General features: G+C 42.5%; 2 protein-coding genes across 2 annotated transcripts; one reads left to right on the top strand and one right to left on the bottom strand.

The window, feature by feature from the left end:
• The first annotated feature begins 9 nt into the window (after positions 1 to 9).
• On the top strand, positions 10 to 7,519 carry hdc (histidine decarboxylase). Its single transcript, XM_049031420.1, has 11 exons — positions 10 to 1,612; positions 2,314 to 2,427; positions 3,129 to 3,251; positions 3,809 to 3,943; positions 4,173 to 4,316; positions 4,432 to 4,498; positions 4,926 to 5,088; positions 5,307 to 5,397; positions 5,681 to 5,779; positions 5,882 to 5,983; positions 6,522 to 7,519. The coding sequence occupies exons 1-11, from the start codon at positions 1,301 to 1,303 to the stop codon at positions 7,263 to 7,265; spliced, it is 2,094 nt and encodes a 697-aa protein (XP_048887377.1). The 5' UTR covers positions 10 to 1,300; the 3' UTR covers positions 7,266 to 7,519.
• Positions 7,520 to 7,582: 63 nt separating this feature from the next.
• On the bottom strand, positions 7,583 to 16,394 carry LOC125751961 (very long-chain acyl-CoA synthetase-like). The gene is made up of 10 exons (XM_049031428.1): positions 15,839 to 16,394; positions 15,478 to 15,687; positions 14,817 to 14,975; positions 13,596 to 13,720; positions 12,523 to 12,717; positions 9,956 to 10,046; positions 9,659 to 9,857; positions 8,909 to 9,000; positions 8,158 to 8,288; positions 7,583 to 8,049 (listed from the first exon to the last, which is right to left on the bottom strand). The coding sequence occupies exons 1-10, from the start codon at positions 16,335 to 16,337 to the stop codon at positions 7,873 to 7,875; spliced, it is 1,878 nt and encodes a 625-aa protein (XP_048887385.1). The 5' UTR covers positions 16,338 to 16,394; the 3' UTR covers positions 7,583 to 7,872.
• Positions 16,395 to 18,940: the final 2,546 nt, after the last annotated feature.

Raw genomic sequence — 18,940 nt, 5'->3', positions numbered from 1 at the left:
TTTGTTTGTTATAACCACTAACGAGGCTGCATTTCAGTCACGGTTTGCAATGAAGACGTCCAAGACCACTAAGCTCTAGTGCAAATACAAACCGCAGTAGGGCAGCTTGGTGAGTCAAACCGGAGCTCATTATGTCTCTGAGGTAAGTGCCTCAGATCCATATGTGAATTTTCCCAGGCTCTGCCAGCCCTCTATAGTGATCACCATGTCATTTTTCTTTTAAGCAAATATTGCATATCCCATGTGCCTAAGTACATACTCACCACCAATAATTAACCAATAGCCAATATATTTCAAATATTTGTTGATTACCTAGAATCTAATTTTCATTGGTGCACAGGATGTGCTGTGTGCACCACAAATAGACTATGAGATTAAAACGTGGTGTAAGAATTTTAAATAGGAAACAAATAAAGAATAAATGTAGGAAAAATATTGTGAAAACTCAAAGCAAAATGATGCAACATAGCAGTACTTTTGCCGCATTATAAAACCGGTGAATCATAATTTATTTAGTGATTGCTGCCTCCTTAAAGAGGTACCTGATCTAGTCATGAAGATCTAGATTCACAAAACTACTTTTTTGTTACGGAGTCAACCATTGAACTAAAGGAACTAACAAAATGGAGGTTCGAGAGATTCTGTAACTGGTCAAATCAGTCCAGCACTAATAAATCAAACACAAGTGCATCTTTAGTTATGTACAACCTGTTTTATAAGGACCAGTGACTAATCCAGTCTCAAGCATAGTAATGTACAGTATAAATAAACATACCAAAGCCACATGCTAGGTATTGGATGGACACCAATGGGTAATTGTGATTAAAATATATCACTGGTGGATTTCTGGATTAAATCTTCCTGAAAAATATGGGAAGGGTAGGATTATGGGTAAAAGAAATGTTTACATAAACTGAGTCATGTCAATCCAAAAATGACGCATGTGCTTTTTCAAATTTACCTCTCATATCTCCAAGTCCCTTTCTGTGGGCCATTGATATTATTGTCTGTAATGATAATGACGTCACCATTTGGGTGTGCGCCTGTAAGGGTCCTATAAAAACCTGCGTCCTTCGCAAAAAAAAAAAAAAAACACTGGCCACCCTTGCCTGTAGTACATCGTGTCTGATTTTACAGTGGACTCTTGAGAATGCAGGCTGCAGAGTACAATCGCAGAGGTAAGGGATGTGTCGTTTAATTTGTCGTTTTTCTTGTCTCGTTGCTACAGTACTTGTATCTCTGATAAATATATATATTTTTTTATGTGAAATGTGATTAAAATGTCAGACACAGAAATTTAATGCATAAGCTGGGACTTGAAGGCACTCGTTCAAAAATTTTGAAGCAAATGTCTGTCGTGCTCATCATAGAGGTATTTGTGTTATATTATGTCTCTAGAATAACTGATAATTGTAACTTCACTGTTTTCTGCACTCAAGGCAAAGAGCTCATTGACTATATCACGGAATACCTGACCCAGATCAGGCTGAGGCGGGTCAGCCCCGACGTCCAGCCGGGTTACATGCGCAGCCTCCTTCCAGAAAATGCTCCCATAGAACCAGAAAACTGGGAGGAAATCTTTCATGACATTGAAAAAATAATAATGCCTGGGGTAAGCTTTTCACAGTATTCCTCTGTAATCATGCTTTCTGAAAATTCATTTTGTTGTTTAGGTCTAGAGCAGTGATTCCCAGCCCGCTCCTCAGGGACCTCCAGACAGTCCATGTTTTTGTTCCCTCCCAGCTCCCGGCCAGACAGTCCGCATTTTTGCTCCCTGACAACTCCCAAAGATGGGGACTGTTTGGGAGGGAGCAAAAATGTGGACTGTTTGGAGGTCCCCGAGGACCAGGTTAGGAAACACTGCCCCGGAGAGCTACAGGGACAATTCTGGATGAAATTAACATGGTACCAGTGAAAGATCTGGAATGGGAAACTCAATCAAGATGGATGTCCAATTAAAATTGGATGGGTGCTTTTCCACTGCACAAAGTTGCAGATGGTTGCAGAACCACCTAGATGGTTCTGTTTTCTGATGTATTGGAAATGAAAATTATATTATAATTCTGAGGTATTTCTCTTATAAATATTGCACCAGCTTTGTAGGTTCCTTAATGCTGACGTTGTGACCCTTAAGCATCTGAGTTGGTTGTAATGTATGGAGTTGGTTGGTTTCTGGAAGGTCTGATATGGTTGCAGTTGATGCTGGTAGGCGAGCTGGAGCACCTGAGTTGGATTTAATGGATGGCGATTATTCAGGCTGCAGTGATCTAGCACTGGAGAGTGACAACAGGGCTGTGTCTCACCATGCACCAGGTGGTACACTGGCAGAGCCCCTACATGCATGCCTACTTCCCTGCTCTCAGCTCCTGGCCCTCCCTCCTGGGAGACATGCTGGCGGATGCCATCAACTGCCTTGGATTCACCTGGGTAAGTGGGTGGAGGTTCCTGTGACGAGGTGCTCAAGCCGACGAACAGGTGGCTGTTTGTTTTGCAGGCTTAATGTCTTTGTTTCTCCAGACAAGTTAAGATCTTAAATACAATGAAACATATAGTCAAGAGGGACAGTTTTGAAAGCCTAACACAAGAATGTGACCGTATCTGAACACCTAAAATATCATCCATCCATCCATCCAACCCAGTGGTGGAGCCAGGAAATTTTCAGTGGGGTGGCCATGGTGGGACCAGAGGTCATTTTGGGGCGGCATATAAATCTAAATATGAATATAAGGCATCTAGAAAATAAAGGAACATTTAAGGTACATAGAGGCTATAATTCTACGTTGTTTATAATTCAGGCAGTGGTGGAATTATCAAATAAACATTTAATATATCAATTCCTTGCGGTTAAGGTAACAAGCGTACACTAAGTACAAGATTCCCAAACGTCTGCTTTGCTGCTGTTCTGAGAGCACATGTTTAGCGCAGCAGTGCAGTGAGTTTATTCTTTATCATCATCAGCTATACCGAGAAATAGGTACGGAGTAAAAGGATCTTGCCACCCCCGACAGATCCACATACGATTCACCCATCCATCCATCCTCCAGTCTGTCCGTCTTGTCACTGCTTATATTGGTCAGAATGACGGAGCCGAACATACTGGTCACTCAAACCCCACCTCTGCTTTGCAGGCTTCTAGCCCAGCTTGCACTGAGCTGGAGATAAACGTTCTGGACTGGCTCTGCAAGGCGCTGGGGCTGCCCTCCCATTTTCTGCACCACCACACCGGCAGCAGAGGTGGAGGAATGCTGCAGGTATTGCCTTGCCCCCCCCCCCCCCCCCCCCCCCCGCACCAGGCAGGAGAACATCATGTTACATGTATATATTGATATTGTTCCACTTGCTCCTTGTGTCCTTGGAGAAAGTTTAGAACCTGACCCATATTAACTACATAAATCAGTGTTTCCCAGTCCGGTCTTTGGGGACCCACAGACAGTCCACATCTTTGCTCCCTCCCAGCTCCCCGTAAACTGTCTGTGGGCCCCCAAGGATCAGACTGGGAAACAGTGATATAAATAAACATTCACTGGGTGAAATGGCTGCAGTGTTTATGTAGTATAATATTTTTAAAATTTATCTATATGTAATGCTACTGTTTATGGATTTAAAGTTCCCACGAGCATGGTGACCTTCACGTTGTTGGAATGAGTCTCTAATTGTAAACAGAGCTTAAAATTAAAAGGATGTAACTGTCATTTAAGTAGTAAGATCTTTCCTGGTGTTGATTTAGCCTTCAGGAGAAAATCATGTTCTTTTAGGCTGTTTTGTTAATATTTGAAGGGACCCACGGCTAACATAACGTGTCTTCCAGAGCACGGTCAGCGAGTGCACCTTGGTCTCCCTGCTTGCGGCCAGGAAGGCTAAGATCCTCGAGCTGAAGGAGACAGAGGCGGACATTGATGACTCCGTGCTGAACTCCCGGCTGGTCGCCTATGCATCTGACCAGGTTAGATGTGGCGGGGAGGGACTGATGGCTGTTAGCATGACGTGTATCATGCCATGGCCTCCCTTGGCCTTATGACGTCGGAGGTGATCCTCAGGGGTGATCCTCAGGGGTGATCCTAAGGGGTGATCCTCAGGGGCAATCTTCAGGGGTGATCCTCAGGGGTGATCCTCATGGGTGATCCTCAGGGGCAACACCCAGCCTAACCCCCTGTGATTGCTCTGCACTCTAGGCTCACTCCTCTGTGGAGAAGGCAGGTCTGATTTCCCTGGTCAAAATCCGCTTCCTGCCCACAGACGAGCAGTTTTCCCTCCGCGGAGAAACGCTGCAGACAGCGATTGAGGAGGACCGGAGGAAAGGTCTAGTACCAGTCTTGGTAGGTTGTAGGCTTCAATCTACTTACAGTTCAGTTATGATGCACATAGCAGAACTGCCTATGATAAATGTAACTAAACTTGCCTTGTTTCCACCTCCCTGTTGTTTTCTGACAGCTCTGTGTGACTCTGGGCACTACAGGAGTCTGTTCATTTGACCGCTTGTCTGAACTGGGACCAGTGTGTATGTTCATCTTTTCTTCTCATCTGCTATCCATGCACTGCCTAGCCAGCTTTATGTTATTTCTCTGTTCTCATGTACATATTTTACGCCATCTTCCATTGCCAAGGACTGCTTCCAATACTGAGAACAGAAGTATGCAAAATGGTAAAACCCCCCCAGATGTCAATCTTGCCTCACCCCAAATATCAAGGATGCATCGGTTGCATCCTCAATAAACGAGACCAAACCCATGATCCACTGCACCCCAAGTTCATTCTAGGGAGGCAAGTTAGCAAGACTGCTCTTGCCAAGACTGCAAGTACGATTTTTTGCATTCTTGGTATTGAGAAATAGCTTTAGTGCCTGTGAAAGCACGGGAGTAGCATTAATGCTGTTATCAGACTGAGGGAGGCGCCGACGTCACATGACCAGATCTCCTGCTCTTCAGGTGCCAGAGAAGGCCTGTGGCTGCATGTAGACGCCGCATATGCTGGCTCCGCCTTCCTCTGCCCCGAGCTGCGGGGCTTCCTCAATGGCATTGAGTTCGCAGACTCCTTCGTCTTCAACCCCTCCAAATGGATGATGGTCCATTTTGACTGCACTGCCTTCTGGTAAGAGAACCGCTTTATCCAACCATCCTTCCCATTCAAGATCCATTTACTTTTAGATATATTTGACAGACGGTATCGTTCAAAGCATCGTGCAAGAGAGACAGGTAAAATATAACAAGCATATTGCTTTCAAGGAGCCAATTTAGGTACAAGTGCTGCTAAGATAAGTGCAAGGTAGTTTATACGTGATTAATCTTGACACTCTGCTGGTGCTGCAGGGTCAAGGACAAGTACAAGCTTCAACAGACCTTCACTGTGGACCCGGTCTATCTCAGGCATGAGAACTCTGGGGCTGCCACTGATTTTATGGTATGACACTGGTCCCTTTCTTCTGTGTTACTGCTGTGTTTTCATGTTACATTCATTCTAGAATTTTGGGATCCTGGCACTCAGTTTATTACAATTAGTCCTTAAAATTTATTGACTGCAGCTAGAATTTTTTTATATCCGTATACAGTAGCTAGAATTTTTTATTGTTGCAAATCTCTCCTCAAAGGTAGTACATCAGGGCTCCCTTCCAGGACCCTGGTAATATTTTTTACGTGACTCTGCCTGCCACTACTTAGCAGCCCTTTTTGTTTATTGCTCTCAGCATTGGCAGATTCCTCTCAGTCGCCGGTTCCGTTCACTGAAGCTTTGGTTTGTGATGCGATCATTCGGAGTGAAGAACCTGCAGGCGCACATACGACACGTAAGGCAAAAGCACTTAAGGGTGCATGGACTCTATCTCATTTGGCAACAGTGACACTTGTGCTGGTGTTTAAGTATGTTCTCCTCCTTCCTGTTATTTCAGGGCATTGACATGGCGAAGCTGTTTGAGTCCTTTGTCAGGGCTGATCCAAATTTTGAAATTCCAGCTCAGAGACACCTTGGCTTGGTGGTTTTCTGTTTGAAGGTACGTTGTAGCTTTCTGTGAGAATAGCAAAACGGGTCTGAGAGAATATGCCACAAAACAATCCTTTAGTCTTTAGTCTTTGTTGAGAAACTGTAAAGATTATTATTACTCTATACCATTGGGCACCGACCAGTTGATCACAATCAGAAGGTCCATCTTTAAGATGTTCCTAGTCCATCTTGACACTTTCACACTGTTGCTGTCGCCAATCAGAAAAATATATCAAGATATCGCCCCCCCCCCCCCCCCCCCCCATCAAAAAAATTATTGTGGCAACTCAGCAGCTCTTCAAATACATTGTAAAAAAAAAAATTGAGACCACTGCTCTACACAAAGGACAAAGCTTTGTAGGCCCACAACAAAGATATGGTACAATAAGGAGTTGAAGAGGATAATGATTGTCGGATGATCTTTGAACACCACAGGTGAATGACCTCGAGGATAAAAAAGAAAAGTCACTGAATGGGGGAAAGGTTTACAACCTGCTTCTGAAGGACAGAGATCCAAGGAAAATTAACCCTCTCATGTCCAATTGCAGGGAGGAAACTCTTCGACGCAGGAGCTTCTGAGAGCACTGACCAAGTCAGGCACGATGTACCTCATTCCCGCCGTCATCTCCTCCAAGCTAGTGATCCGCTTCACTGTCACGTCCCAGTTCACCACCAAAGAGGACATTGTACGGGATTGGGGTATCATCCACCACACTGCTACTACCATCTTGGCCAAGAGGGCCGTGGACCGAACCATCAATAGCTCCGGGGAGGTTCTGACAGCCCACAGCTACATGGTGGATCGCGTCGAAGCACGGGATGAGGAGCAGTGCGCCCTGGAGTGTCAGCCCGGGGGGAACATCCACACTCGGGAGGCCGGACACATCACCTACACGGCTACTAGACCTCAGAACGCAATGCTGCCTTTTGACACCTACGTCCATCAGAATGGTCTGGACCAGAGGAGGACCACCCGCTCCTTGAGCTGCAACGGGGAAATGCTGACTGGCCCAAAGGATTCAGACCTCCTCAGACTTCTCTCAAAGGACGTCACCATCGCCGCACGCAACGTGTCCTGCATCAAGGAGGGTGTCCTCTCGAAGATCCCAGAGAGTGCTGGCATCCTGGAAAAGAGGGTTTCCAGGAGGCTCACCAAGCAGTACAGCGTCCCCATCTTCTCGCAGTGCGGGATTCAGTGTGGCGTTATGCAGCCATGCTGCTCCTTCAAGGCTCTGCAGATATTCAACAAACCTTGGTTTGCCTGCAGCAGAGTGAGCTCTGCTTTAACTTAAGATCAGTTTTGGAAAAACCTGCTCCATTTACCGCATCATCGTTACAGTCATTTAGAAAACCTGTTACATTAATTACAGGATGCCGCTGAAGAACTATACATAATTACTGGCAGGTATTCAACTTATTACACCATTATTTCTTTAATCTTCATCAATCAGTGCATTATTGTCTTTTCCTTCCTTCCATGTATTTATCTGCCCAGCCATACATCCATCCATCCATCTGTCCATCCATCCACCTACCCATCTATCTTCCATAATCATTTACCTAATACAGACACTAATATTGCCTTTTGATTTTAAAAAAGTTCTGCAAATTGTGTAACATTCAAAACATTTTATTAACAATTTTTTCCAACAACGTTGGAATTTTTTAAGGTGATACCTGTGGAAATATTTCACAAAACACTAATATGACTGCCATAAATTATTTTTTCATTACTGATGATTCCTTAATTGGGCAATTCTTACTTTTTGTTCAAATACATTTTACAAAAGCTTTCATTCCTGCTGTTTTGTCTCTACACTAAATTTAGTTGTCACAAATTTGAAAGTATTCTCATTATTTGTCGTCATTAAAAGCTCAATTCCCCAGATTGCACACTGTTCACAGCTTCACCGTGCCGTCCCTTATTGACTCGTACACGTCCCGTGCCAGTGGAACATAGCTCTTCTTGCTGTCGTCCAGAAAGTACAAAGGATCCCGAATCACACCTGGGTCAAAGCCTTCCTCCGCCAGCTTTACCTTCATCTGCTTAAATGTCGCAGTGACAGGCAGGTAACTCTGGGGAAATTGGGGGAAAAAAAACATAGATTGACATAAATTCTGTAAAATAAATAAACTTTTCAGGGAATTCTGGCCTAAATGTAAATGCGCTGTACTCCGTTTTACCTGGATTCTGAGAAATCGCGGTCTTGCATAGCTGGGTAGATAGGACTGTACAACCTCATAGGTCCTGGCTCCATCAAAATTTTGACCATCTTCCAGCAAAAGTGCAGCCATTCCTACTCTACCCTCATGTCCTGAAAGATACATATCAAGTAACGTAAAAAAATATAAACAGAAGAAATATAACGGATAACATATAAAATATAACAGAAGAAAAATATTAAAAAGTAAAAAGCTGCCATGCAATTACAAACCTGCAAAGTTTTAAAAGAGATTCATTTGTTTTAGAAACCTTTGAATTACTGAACTTCCATAGCTGTTTAATCAATGCGAGGTCATGTGACTGCTGATCCAATCCCAGAAAGCACAGGTCACAGGGTCACTCTGAACAGGATGTTGATGCTTTGCAGGGCATGCGCACACACTCACAATCACACGCTAAGGGCAATTTAGAGAGACTAACCCACCAAACCCACTAAACCATATGCCCTTAGACTGGGAAAAAACAGGGAATTCAGAGAATATACAAACTTCCTACTGAAGGGGCCAGGGCTGGGAACAGAATCCATTTTTTTATTATTATAAAAATCATCATACAGAATAAATCACACAAAATAAAATATTTGCCACTTTCAAAATTGAGACGTTTTTTTCCCAAAATGCACAACAACATTACCATGACTCAGATCAATGACATCACTACTAAAGCTCAACTCTGCTTTCAGATGACAGAACCCGAATTCTGCTTCATTACCTGGTACCTTGGCACCAAACACATTAGCTTCTTTAATGCAATTCACCATGATCAGAACTTCAGCAACTTCAGTGGTGGCAACATTCTCCCCCCTTCCATCTAAAACGAAAGTAAATAGTCACACTTCTCCAAAGACCGATAATCACATAGCAATCCATCACAAAAACACTCAATCAAGTGTCAATCTAGTGTCAATCTAGAATGTGATTTCAATTCAGGTAAAACTAAACCTCTTCAGTAAAAACTGGCACAAAAACAAACCAGCCCAGTGAGTTTGCGAGACTGGAATAATTTTTAGTGGGAAGTTTTATTGTGAAAAAAATAATTAACTACCGAATGAAGGAAAAGATTTTTAGAACATCTTGGAACATAGTATGAAGCACAGAGAGGCACCGTCGGTCAGCAGAGTTACACGTGCAGATCTGTCCACATGACTGTGCAGAACTACACTGATCTACAGCTAAGTGGCCTGAGAGGTTCATCATCAAACCAAAATGAAAATGATGCTGCTATTAAAAGCAAATCACTATTTTACATTGTTAGTTTTGCCTGGCTTATAAAAGAAGAGTGATTCTATATTATTTCTGCCTATAATGCGAACTGTAGGAGTAAAACCACATACATAAATAATAAAATTTAAATTCTTATTCCTTATAAGGATTAAAAAGAAGATTCACTCAAAAAATGTAGTACTAATGACCATCACTTAGGCCATTATTACTTGGATTTTAACAGTTTTGCTCATCTAACCTGAAAGTGTCTCCAATACGATCCTGAAAGTAGACGAATCCTTCGTGATCAATCTTCATGAGGTCGCCGGTGTTGAAATATAAGTCACCTTTCTGAAACACATCCCTCAGCTGCTTCTTCTGAGTTTGCTGCGGGTTTCTAGCATATCCAGCGAACGGAGCGATTTTGGTTATTTTCGCCACCAAAAGCCCGGTCTCTCCTACAGAAAGTGAAAAAGGTTAATGACACCAAATGCTGTGGCTTTTTATTCCTGTATAATTCACATCGGAGGAGCATCATGAACTTTGCGTTTTATACCTTTTGGCACCTGCACACAGAATCCTCTGGAGTCCCTCACTGGTTCTTCCTTCTCTGTGTCATATTTAATCAGTGCGTACCGGCAAAACATCTGCAGAACACAAATTATGAAATCAGATTGAAAAAACGGCACCGTAAGAGAAAAACTAAAAGGCACAGTAATTCTTAAAACACGTATTTATACTTAATTGTCCAGTCGTCCATCTACACATCATTTTCTGAACCTCTGAGTTTGTGGTTTAAGTTAGAATTATTTTAATTCTTCCTTCTCTGTGTCATATTTAATCAGTGCGTACCGGCAAAACATCTGCAGAACACAAATTATTACATCAGATTGAAAAAGAGAAAAATTAAAAGATAGTCATTCTTAAAACACATATCTATGACTGACCTGTCAGTCTATTATCTGCACGTCATTTTCTGAGTTTCCACGTTTATGGATTATATATTATTTAGAAAAAAAATTAGATTTGTCGCTGTCAGAAATGACAGCATCGCAGTCATTTGGTCTGGCTATCTAAACCACACTCCTCCCACACTCTCCAATTCGTACAATTTCTAGAAATACTGGATGGATTAACCCATAAATATGAAAGCAAACTAGAAAGACTTGATAGATCACCTGGAAATGTAAAAGTTAATTAGCTGGTAGGAAAGTATGCATATCCATGTATAGCGTTGCATTGGCATACAAGTGACTTGATCTTGATGGACAAGAAGTGACACTTTATTGATCCCCAGGGGAAATTCTCTTCATGCCTCCCCCAACTTACTCTCTATAGGTGAAGGGCAAGCTGGTTGTGAAGGACAGTCACCTGATCTGTGGCCCAGGATGCTGGGTGTTTGCTCAAGGACCCACAGACGTGCCTAGGCTAGGATTGAGCTAACTTTCGGATCACAGGTACGGAGACTTAGCCCACTGAGCCATATGCTGCCCGCAATTGATGATTGCCGAATCCACATTTTGAACGTTTAAACATGGCCAGTCTCTTTCCTTTTCAGACTTACATATAAGCTTGGGGTCCAAGCAAAGCCACTTATCAGTGCCAGCCAGCTACTGCACTGCTACAGGTAAAATCTGTCGAACGGGGAGGCTAGCAACCAGCAATCGATATAAATATCCACGAAATATTTGTGTTTAAAAGAGCCACAGAAAACCTGTGTATACAAAATTGTGGCTGCAGGTTCCATTTTTGCTCTCGCCTGCCCTCTTCTGGCAGTTTTTGCTGCTCTCTGTCAGCACAGTTACAATTTTGGATTTTATCAAGTGTATATTTTTCTGTGTAGATTTTCATTCGTCTAAAGTGATAATAAGATCCATCAAAGATCAAATAGCGTAAATACAGTAAATAATGACAAATAGATCGATCCTGTTCGCAAGGATAAGCCTCTAATCATGTCATCCTTCTCTTAGCTGTCACTAAACACTGTTTCTTCAGTTTTGGTGCAATTTATCACAATAGATCCAGACCATCACCCAGACAAATTGTGCCTTCTGATGACTGCACAATTGATGACTATCCAGAACTGCTTCAATTTTGATGCAGTTTGTCTCAAAATTTGGTCAGGTCCAGATCTTAACCCTTACAACATGTCTGCAAAGATTGAAAAAGATCTGTCAAATACTTTTTGATTTATCGCACTAATAGGATCAAATGTCTGAGACTATCACTTTTTTTTTACTATCACTATGCAGAGTTGCTTCGGTTCTGGGGGGAGGTATCTTAAAATTTGAACAACGCCAATTTGTCACCCCTACAATGTGCCTGCAAAGCTTAAAAAAGATCCATACAATGTTTTCAGAGTTACTGTGTTCACAAGACCAAGTGTTTTCAACAGCTGCTATTTCCTTCCTTTGCAGATACACAGCGCTGCTGCTTCATTTTTGAGGCAATCTATCTGAAAATGAAACCAGGTGTAGATCCTCATCTCTATAATATAATTTGTGAAGCAGTACTAACATCCATCAAACACTATTTGAGTTATCATCAAGGTCATATGTCATTTGCCTTTATCCTTCCTATTGTTACCATTAAGAGGCGTTGTTCCAGTTTTGGGACGATTTGTGTCAAAAAATTTAATCAGTTCCAGTCTGGCACACATACAATGCCTGGGAAAAGCTTAAAAAAGATCCATCAAAAACTTTTTGAGTTATAATCTTATTAAATGTTAAAACTATCCTTTTTTTGATATCACTATGGAGCGCTGCTTCAATTTTGGGGCGATCACTTTCAAAACTAAACAATTTTCATTCCAGCCCTCCTACAATGCCTCTGTTTAGTTTGAAAAAGATATATCAAGTAACTTTTGAGTTATCATCTTAACAGTATTAAGTGTCAGAATTCTTAGCTATTTTAGCTATTACTATGCGGCACTGCTTCAATTTTGAGGTGATCTGTCTCCAAATGTAATCTGCTTTCATTCCTAATGAATCACTGTAATATCTGAAAAAGATCCATAAAATGGTTTTTGAGTCATTGTCTTGCATACCAAAGTGTCTGTGGTATTAAAACCATGTGTTCCCCATAGTCCAGGGAATACAATTATATCATGTTCAGCTATCGTACCTTATACAGAAAAAACTCCCGTCCACATGCACCAGGTTTTCCAATGTAGTTCAGAAAGCCAACATTGCTCTCAGTCGCGCCGTAACACTCGCAGATTCGTACGTCTCCGTACCTCTGAAGAAACTCGGACCAAGTATCTGTCCGTATGCCGTTGCCGATAGCCAGCCTGACCTTGTGATCTCGGTCATTGTCTTTCTGAAAGGTAACAAATACACATAAATACTACAATAATGATGTTTCTCTTCCTGAGAGTCAACCCAAGGTTTCTCTGCACAGTTTTATCAATCTATCCATCCATCCATCCATCCATTTTCCAAACCGCTTATCCTACTGGGTCGCGGGGGATCCGGAGCCTATCCCAGAAACAATGGGCACGAGGCAGGGAACAACCCAGGATGGGGGGCCAGCCCATCGCAGGGCACACTCACACCATTCACTCACACATGCACACCTACGGGCAATTTAGAAACTCCAATTAGTCTCAGCATGTTTTTGGACTGTGGGGGGAAACCGGAGTACCCAGAGGAAACCCCACGACGACATGGGGAGAACATGCAAACTCCACACACACGTGACCCAAGCAGAGACTCGAACCCGGGTCCCAGAGGTGTGAGGCAACAGTGCTAACCACTGCACCACCATGCCGCCCCAGTAATTTTCATTTAATTAAAAAATAAAGTTCCATTACATTACAAACGTACTGTTTGGAGATGAACAAGTTCACGCGAACATATCAAGATGCTACAACTCAAAATACTAGGCCTCTACGCCACAGAACATGTACAATTTGATATTAAAAATTCCATCCAAAATTCTGTTCAGACTCCAAAGGCTCATGTCTTCCTGCTCTGTGCTTCAATAAGAACGACATAACCAGAATTTTATCAATTAAAATTTAGCTGGACTAATGGTAAAACTGGGAGGTGCTTTTTAAAAATATGGTTAACAATTTACCTAAAAGAATAGGTTAGATTAACCTAAATTCAAGAATAATATGTGTACAGAAGTACAAAATGTGCTTCTATTCGTTCTGTTGATTTGGCAATGTACTTTATTCAGAGATTAGTGATTACCTTCGGTTGGTTGCAAAGGTATCGCATTATTTCTCCAATGTACTGTATCACGGTCACATTATACTTTCGGCAATCATCCCAGAACTGGGAAGTGGAAAACTTGCGTTTCAACACAATGGTCACACCTGAAAATGGGAAGGAAAATGGGTATGAGTATCTCACTACATTAAAATTCACATTTACAAGAGAATTTTATCCTTAAGAGGTAAAAATGACTGCAGTAGGGTGTCATGTGACTGTCATGGGGAGTCGCAGTGGAGAGGTAAAGGTGAGGTCAGATCCAAATCCCACAATCCTTTGGGGGACAGCTCAGCAGGTTAGGCTGCTGTGGCTGTGATTGGAAGGTTAGCGGCTCAAATCCCATCCTTGGCAGAACAGTCACCTCTCAAGTGGGGTGCTTGTAAACTCCAGAACATTCTTAATCCATAAACACTGCTGATACCAGCTTGTGCTCGGGTAAAACTAGATACATCTTTAAATTTTGACATTCAAAATTAATTTTGACATTCAGACTATCCATTTGTCTTTCTCCTTCCATTAGAAAGAATTTGATATTTCCACTCCTGTGAGTATAATCACATCCAGCTCTAAACCAGGGGTGGCCAGTCTTATCCACAAAGGGCCAGTGTGTATGCAGATTTGTGGGATAACCTTTAGGTCAGCTACTCAAACCCAGGTGTGAGGACTCTTCAGCCAATCAGCCCTCTAATTAGTAACCTAATTAGGGAGTTACAGCGAAAACCTGCACACACACGGGCCCTTTGCAGATAAGACTGCCCTTCCCTGCTTTAGACCTTCACTTTTTCACAAATTTTCCCATTTTCTCATGCAGTAGCAACCGATCTACATACGTTCTTAAAGGGACCCAATTTGCAAACACATACTGAACCAACAACAACAAAGAAAATAAATCAATAAGGGATTTACATACAAGAATGTCAATCAAACATAATTCAATAACCAATTAACTGTGTCCTGGGGGCTCCTACAGCCCTTAAACCCTCCAAATTACTCCGAGGCCCCAGGTTAACATCCTGAGCCTGTGCTTTTGCCCTGAGTTGCACTCTTGGCTGCGTGGATATGTCTCAGAAGAGAACACGATGGGATATTCAAAAAGAAGCATTGGAAAGTATTCATTGACAAAGCAAATAAAGCATAATTTCAATATCTTGCTGAAATGCTTGCCAACTTTTTTGCTTCACACTTTGTTTCACACTTTACCTCTTTCAATTGCACCGCAAAATCCCATAAGGAATCCAGAGGCATGGTAGAGAGGAAGGTAAATGTACAACACATCGCCAGAGGTCACTCCATTTAATTTTTGTACAAAAGATGCCATCCAGACCCTCTCATGGTTTAACACTGCAGCCTTAGGAAGTCCTTGAAAGACATACAGCGAAGAAACAAGATTTCGTATTTAACAGAGAGAATCCGTATTTAACAGAGGTGGAGATTTCAGGTCCAGAGAGTACAAATCGAGACCAACATTTTGTTTCAGCCAACCAGTTGAGTGTAAAGAGTCACAGTCACAGAGCACTCAGCTGGTTGGTTGAACCAACCAGTCTTGATTTGTACTCTCTGGACCTGAAATCTCCACCTCAGGTATTCAGTTTGCTTTATAGTATTTGCTTCATTAGAATGTTTCAAGTTGAATAATTTATAAATAATTGTATTTTGGTAATTAAGCTGCAATATCTTCAGAGTTTTTTCAAATTTCATTTTCTATTCAGATGCAATGTGCCCTCTGCTGTAGATGGACACATTCTCAACGACAGAAAATCACAGACATCATATGTGTAAAATCATGTTTCTGCCACACGAATGTTCCTGTTCAGTTTTGTTCAGATCTTCATGGTAGAGTAAATATTCATTATTTTATTACCTGTTGTGCCGGATGTATAGATGTACACTGAAGGGGATTTCATAGTAATATTTGACCTACAGGTTGGGGATATCGCTTCATCGGAGGCCTGACTGATTTTGTCCGAGAGCGTTTCTATTCCTTGGGTGTCGCATTCTTCGTCCAGAATGAACACAGAGGCGTTACTCTCCTTCAGCCCCGGTAACACCTCTTCAACGGCGCTTTTCAAATCTAGGAGAACATGACTTTGTAGGTTGATTCTGTTACTATAATCAAGATTAATAATTAATAATAATAAAATGTTATTTTATTATTATATAATAATCATCCAAACGGTTCATTCACGATTTACAAAGTATTTCAGCCAAATGCAGATTCTTACCTGCTGCGGCTATTAATACTCTCGCCCCCGAACAAGAAAAACAATGCAGTAGGGATTTGGATCTAATGTTGCAGTTCAGCAGCGCAACGACACAGCCCAGTTTCGCCAGGGCCAAGTAAATCCACACGTACAGGGGTTCATTTCCGAGGAAAACTGCGACGGTATCGCCCTCTTTCAAGCGAGCGTGTGTCAGCAAAGCTCTGCCAATTTTATTGCTGACTTTATCCGCGTCCTTATAACTATATGTTTCATCACCGAAAACAATGAAGGCTTTGTTCGGGTTCTTCTTCACCTTGTCCAAAAAGCAGTCCAATATGGTATAACAAGGCTTTTTTCGTTTGCATTTCGAAATAAAAATGCCAACGTGAACTGCCGCTAAGAAGTATCTTAAATCGTGGAGTAAGTAAGGAAACCAGGAACACAGGAGAAACGGCAGGACTGCGAGTCCGGCAAGAGCAGCATACAGCGTGAACATGCTGAACAGCACTTCATAAACCATATTCGCCCGAAGTCATGGTTTTCCAGAATAACTTTAGTCACACGCCCTGTTTGCGCTTAAATTCACCAGTGATTCGATCCCTAGGCGGAGCCTGTGTTTCGTGGCCGCGGTTAGACGGCCTGTCAGATGAAAGGTTCAGCACAACTAGATATTGCGCAACAAGTTATAGAACTTCTTGAAATAACAAGAAAGAAAGTACCTTGAAAGATACTTTAAATAAAGAAACATGTTAAATAATAATAATAATAAGACACATAAGAATAACACTGCAATGAAAGTGCAGTGCATTTATAATCTTAGCATGATTTTTAACTGAAGGGGGAAATCAGAGAACCTATGGGATGTTCCACAAAGCAAGATCAAGACTTAATAATAATAATAATAATAATAATAATAATAAATATAAAAGAAACGCAATTCCATTCATTCATTCATATTCTGAAACCGGCGGGGGGGGGGGGGGGGGGGGGGGGGGGGGGGGGACGGACGGACCTGCAGATGTGCCAAGGCTGGCCTCAAACCAGCAACCTTTGGATCTGATCACAGGCACAGAGGCACAAGTTGTCCCAACTTAAGACAAAAGTAATGATTGTCCAGTATGAGTTAAGCTAAGGAGTATTTCTATTGGACTGTCATGAGAAGAAGAAACACAACAACGATATAGAGGAAAACACACAGACTCCACATGCATGGAAGGGGTGGGGGCTCAACCCCCAGTCCTAGAGGTGTGAGGCTACAGTGCAAACAAGGGGACTACTGTGCCACCCCACGGTATATTACTCCATAGTACACTCCCGTATTTTGTGTCCGATCCATAAGTATCTATGTTCATGTCCAACCAATGAGAATCCATGGGCGAGTGCACTGATTGGACTGCTCCCCTGCTTTAATTTTAGGGTGAATTGAGCCGCTTCTGTCGCGGAATTTGATAGATGATTGGGGCAAAAAGTCATGTCCAAAACTCAGGTGTAACCAGGGCTGGACTGGCATCTGCACAAGAAGTCTGTGAACCAAAGCATCTCTGGCTCTGGGGAGGTTCTGACGGCCCACGGTGACATTGTGGATGGAGCCAAAACTCAGCATGAGGAGGCCAGAAACACAGACACATGACTTCAGCATGTAATGCTGCCTTCTGGCTTTTGGGGGGGGCTGATGAGTGGCTCAGCGGGCTAAGTCAAGGACCACCCACTCCTTGAGCTGCAATGGGGAAATGCTGACTGGCCTAAAGGATTCAGACCTCCTCAGACTTCTCTCAACGGATGTCAGCATCGCCGCACGCAACGTGTCCTGCATCAAGGAGGGTGTCCTCTCGAAGATCCCAGAGAGTGCTGGCATCCTATAAAGAGGGTTTCGAGGAGGCTCACCAAGCAGTACAGCGTCCCCATCTTCATTCAGTGTGGCGTTATGCAGCCATGCTGCTCCTTCAAGGCTCTGCAGATATTCAACAAACCTTGGTTTGCCTGCAGCAGAGTGAGCTCTGCTTTAACTTAAGATCAGTTTTGGAAAAAGCTGCTCAATTTACCGCATCATCGTTAAGGAACCTTGCTAAACTAATCCGAGCACGCACAGGTCAGTGATTGTCAAACACTGGGGGCGCAGGATAATTTTCTGAAAATGATAAAACAAAGTTTATATTTTTTATCGTTGCCAACTTCCCCCCCTTGGCAAATTTTATTGGTAGTAGTAGCTGGTTGGAAAAATATATCATGGGGAATTTTTCAGTATATTAAACTGTTCTTAGGTGTCTATAAAGAAAGTATGTGATCTTTTGTTTGGTGGAAAAATGCCCAAAGTGCTTTTACAGATGAATCGCTTGCGAACGTCACACCATTAATTTATTTGAATATATATATTTGAAAAGGGGAAACAATAACTTTTGAGATTCACGGTGTCAGTTCCATGTACCGAACTCTGTTTATTCAACTTTCCGAGGTAGAGTCAGATTCCCATTTTATGGCACCTTTGCGGTTGGGTTTTAAGGATTTTTGCAGAGGTGTGGGGCAGGCTATTTTACGGGAGTGTTTTCCCTATATTTTCTTTTGACAAACCCTGATCCCCTTGCCAGTTTATCGTGGGAGATTTATTCTGTGGAAAATGAAAGATCGACCTGCGGAACAGATTCCCTAATTAGCTACGATGATGTCAGGGGCCGGTACTTAGAAATGTTATTCGTTATTAACTAGCCAACAAAATCCCGAATCCTCCACTATGCAAAACTGCCGATCATCCAATGCAATAGTCTCCATTATTTTAGTAGTTGTGTCTTCAGATTGACAGAATATAAATTTATGAAGGTTAGGCCTCCACATGACAAACCACGTTGGGGATGAGAACCTGAGTGCAGCCAATCCCTCAGCACCATTCCAGTCCAGATGGACCAAGGTGAGTTCCTCCCCCCAGTGGCTGGAGTGCCAATCCTGCCATTAATATCATACCCAGGAGGAAGCAATTGCAGGTTAAGGACCTTCCTCAAGGGCCCAACAGAGTACAATCACTCCAGGCATTCAGGGGATTTGAACCCACAACCTTGCAGTTGCTGGCACAGATCCCTAGCCTCAAGGCCACCACTCCACCCCATTAAACTGACAAAAAGAATATAAATA

Source organism: Brienomyrus brachyistius, chromosome 11, assembly GCF_023856365.1.
Source record: "Brienomyrus brachyistius isolate T26 chromosome 11, BBRACH_0.4, whole genome shotgun sequence".
Lineage (NCBI taxonomy): Eukaryota > Metazoa > Chordata > Actinopteri > Osteoglossiformes > Mormyridae > Brienomyrus > Brienomyrus brachyistius.
This window is presented reverse-complemented; position numbering and strand designations above follow the sequence as displayed.

What these genes read in the sequence shown, in the direction of transcription:
- LOC125751961 (XM_049031428.1), bottom strand. Translation starts at nt 16,337, where the DNA reads ATGGTTTATGAAGTGCTGTTCAGCATGTTCACGCTGTATGCTGCTCTT. An exon ending in CGTATTGGAGACACTTTCAG is followed by an intron (nt 9,001 to 9,658) that starts GTTAGATGAGCA and finishes TTTAGATGGAAG; the next exon opens with GGGGGAGAATGTTGCCACCA. An exon ending in CGCGATTTCTCAGAATCCAG is followed by an intron (nt 8,050 to 8,157) that starts GTAAAACGGAGT and finishes CAATTTCCCCAG; the next exon opens with AGTTACCTGCCTGTCACTGC.
- hdc (XM_049031420.1), top strand. Translation starts at nt 1,301, where the DNA reads ATGCATAAGCTGGGACTTGAAGGCACTCGTTCAAAAATTTTGAAGCAA. An exon ending in TCGCCTATGCATCTGACCAG is followed by an intron (nt 3,944 to 4,172) that starts GTTAGATGTGGC and finishes TCTGCACTCTAG; the next exon opens with GCTCACTCCTCTGTGGAGAA. An exon ending in GTCTGAACTGGGACCAGTGT is followed by an intron (nt 4,499 to 4,925) that starts GTATGTTCATCT and finishes CCTGCTCTTCAG; the next exon opens with GTGCCAGAGAAGGCCTGTGG.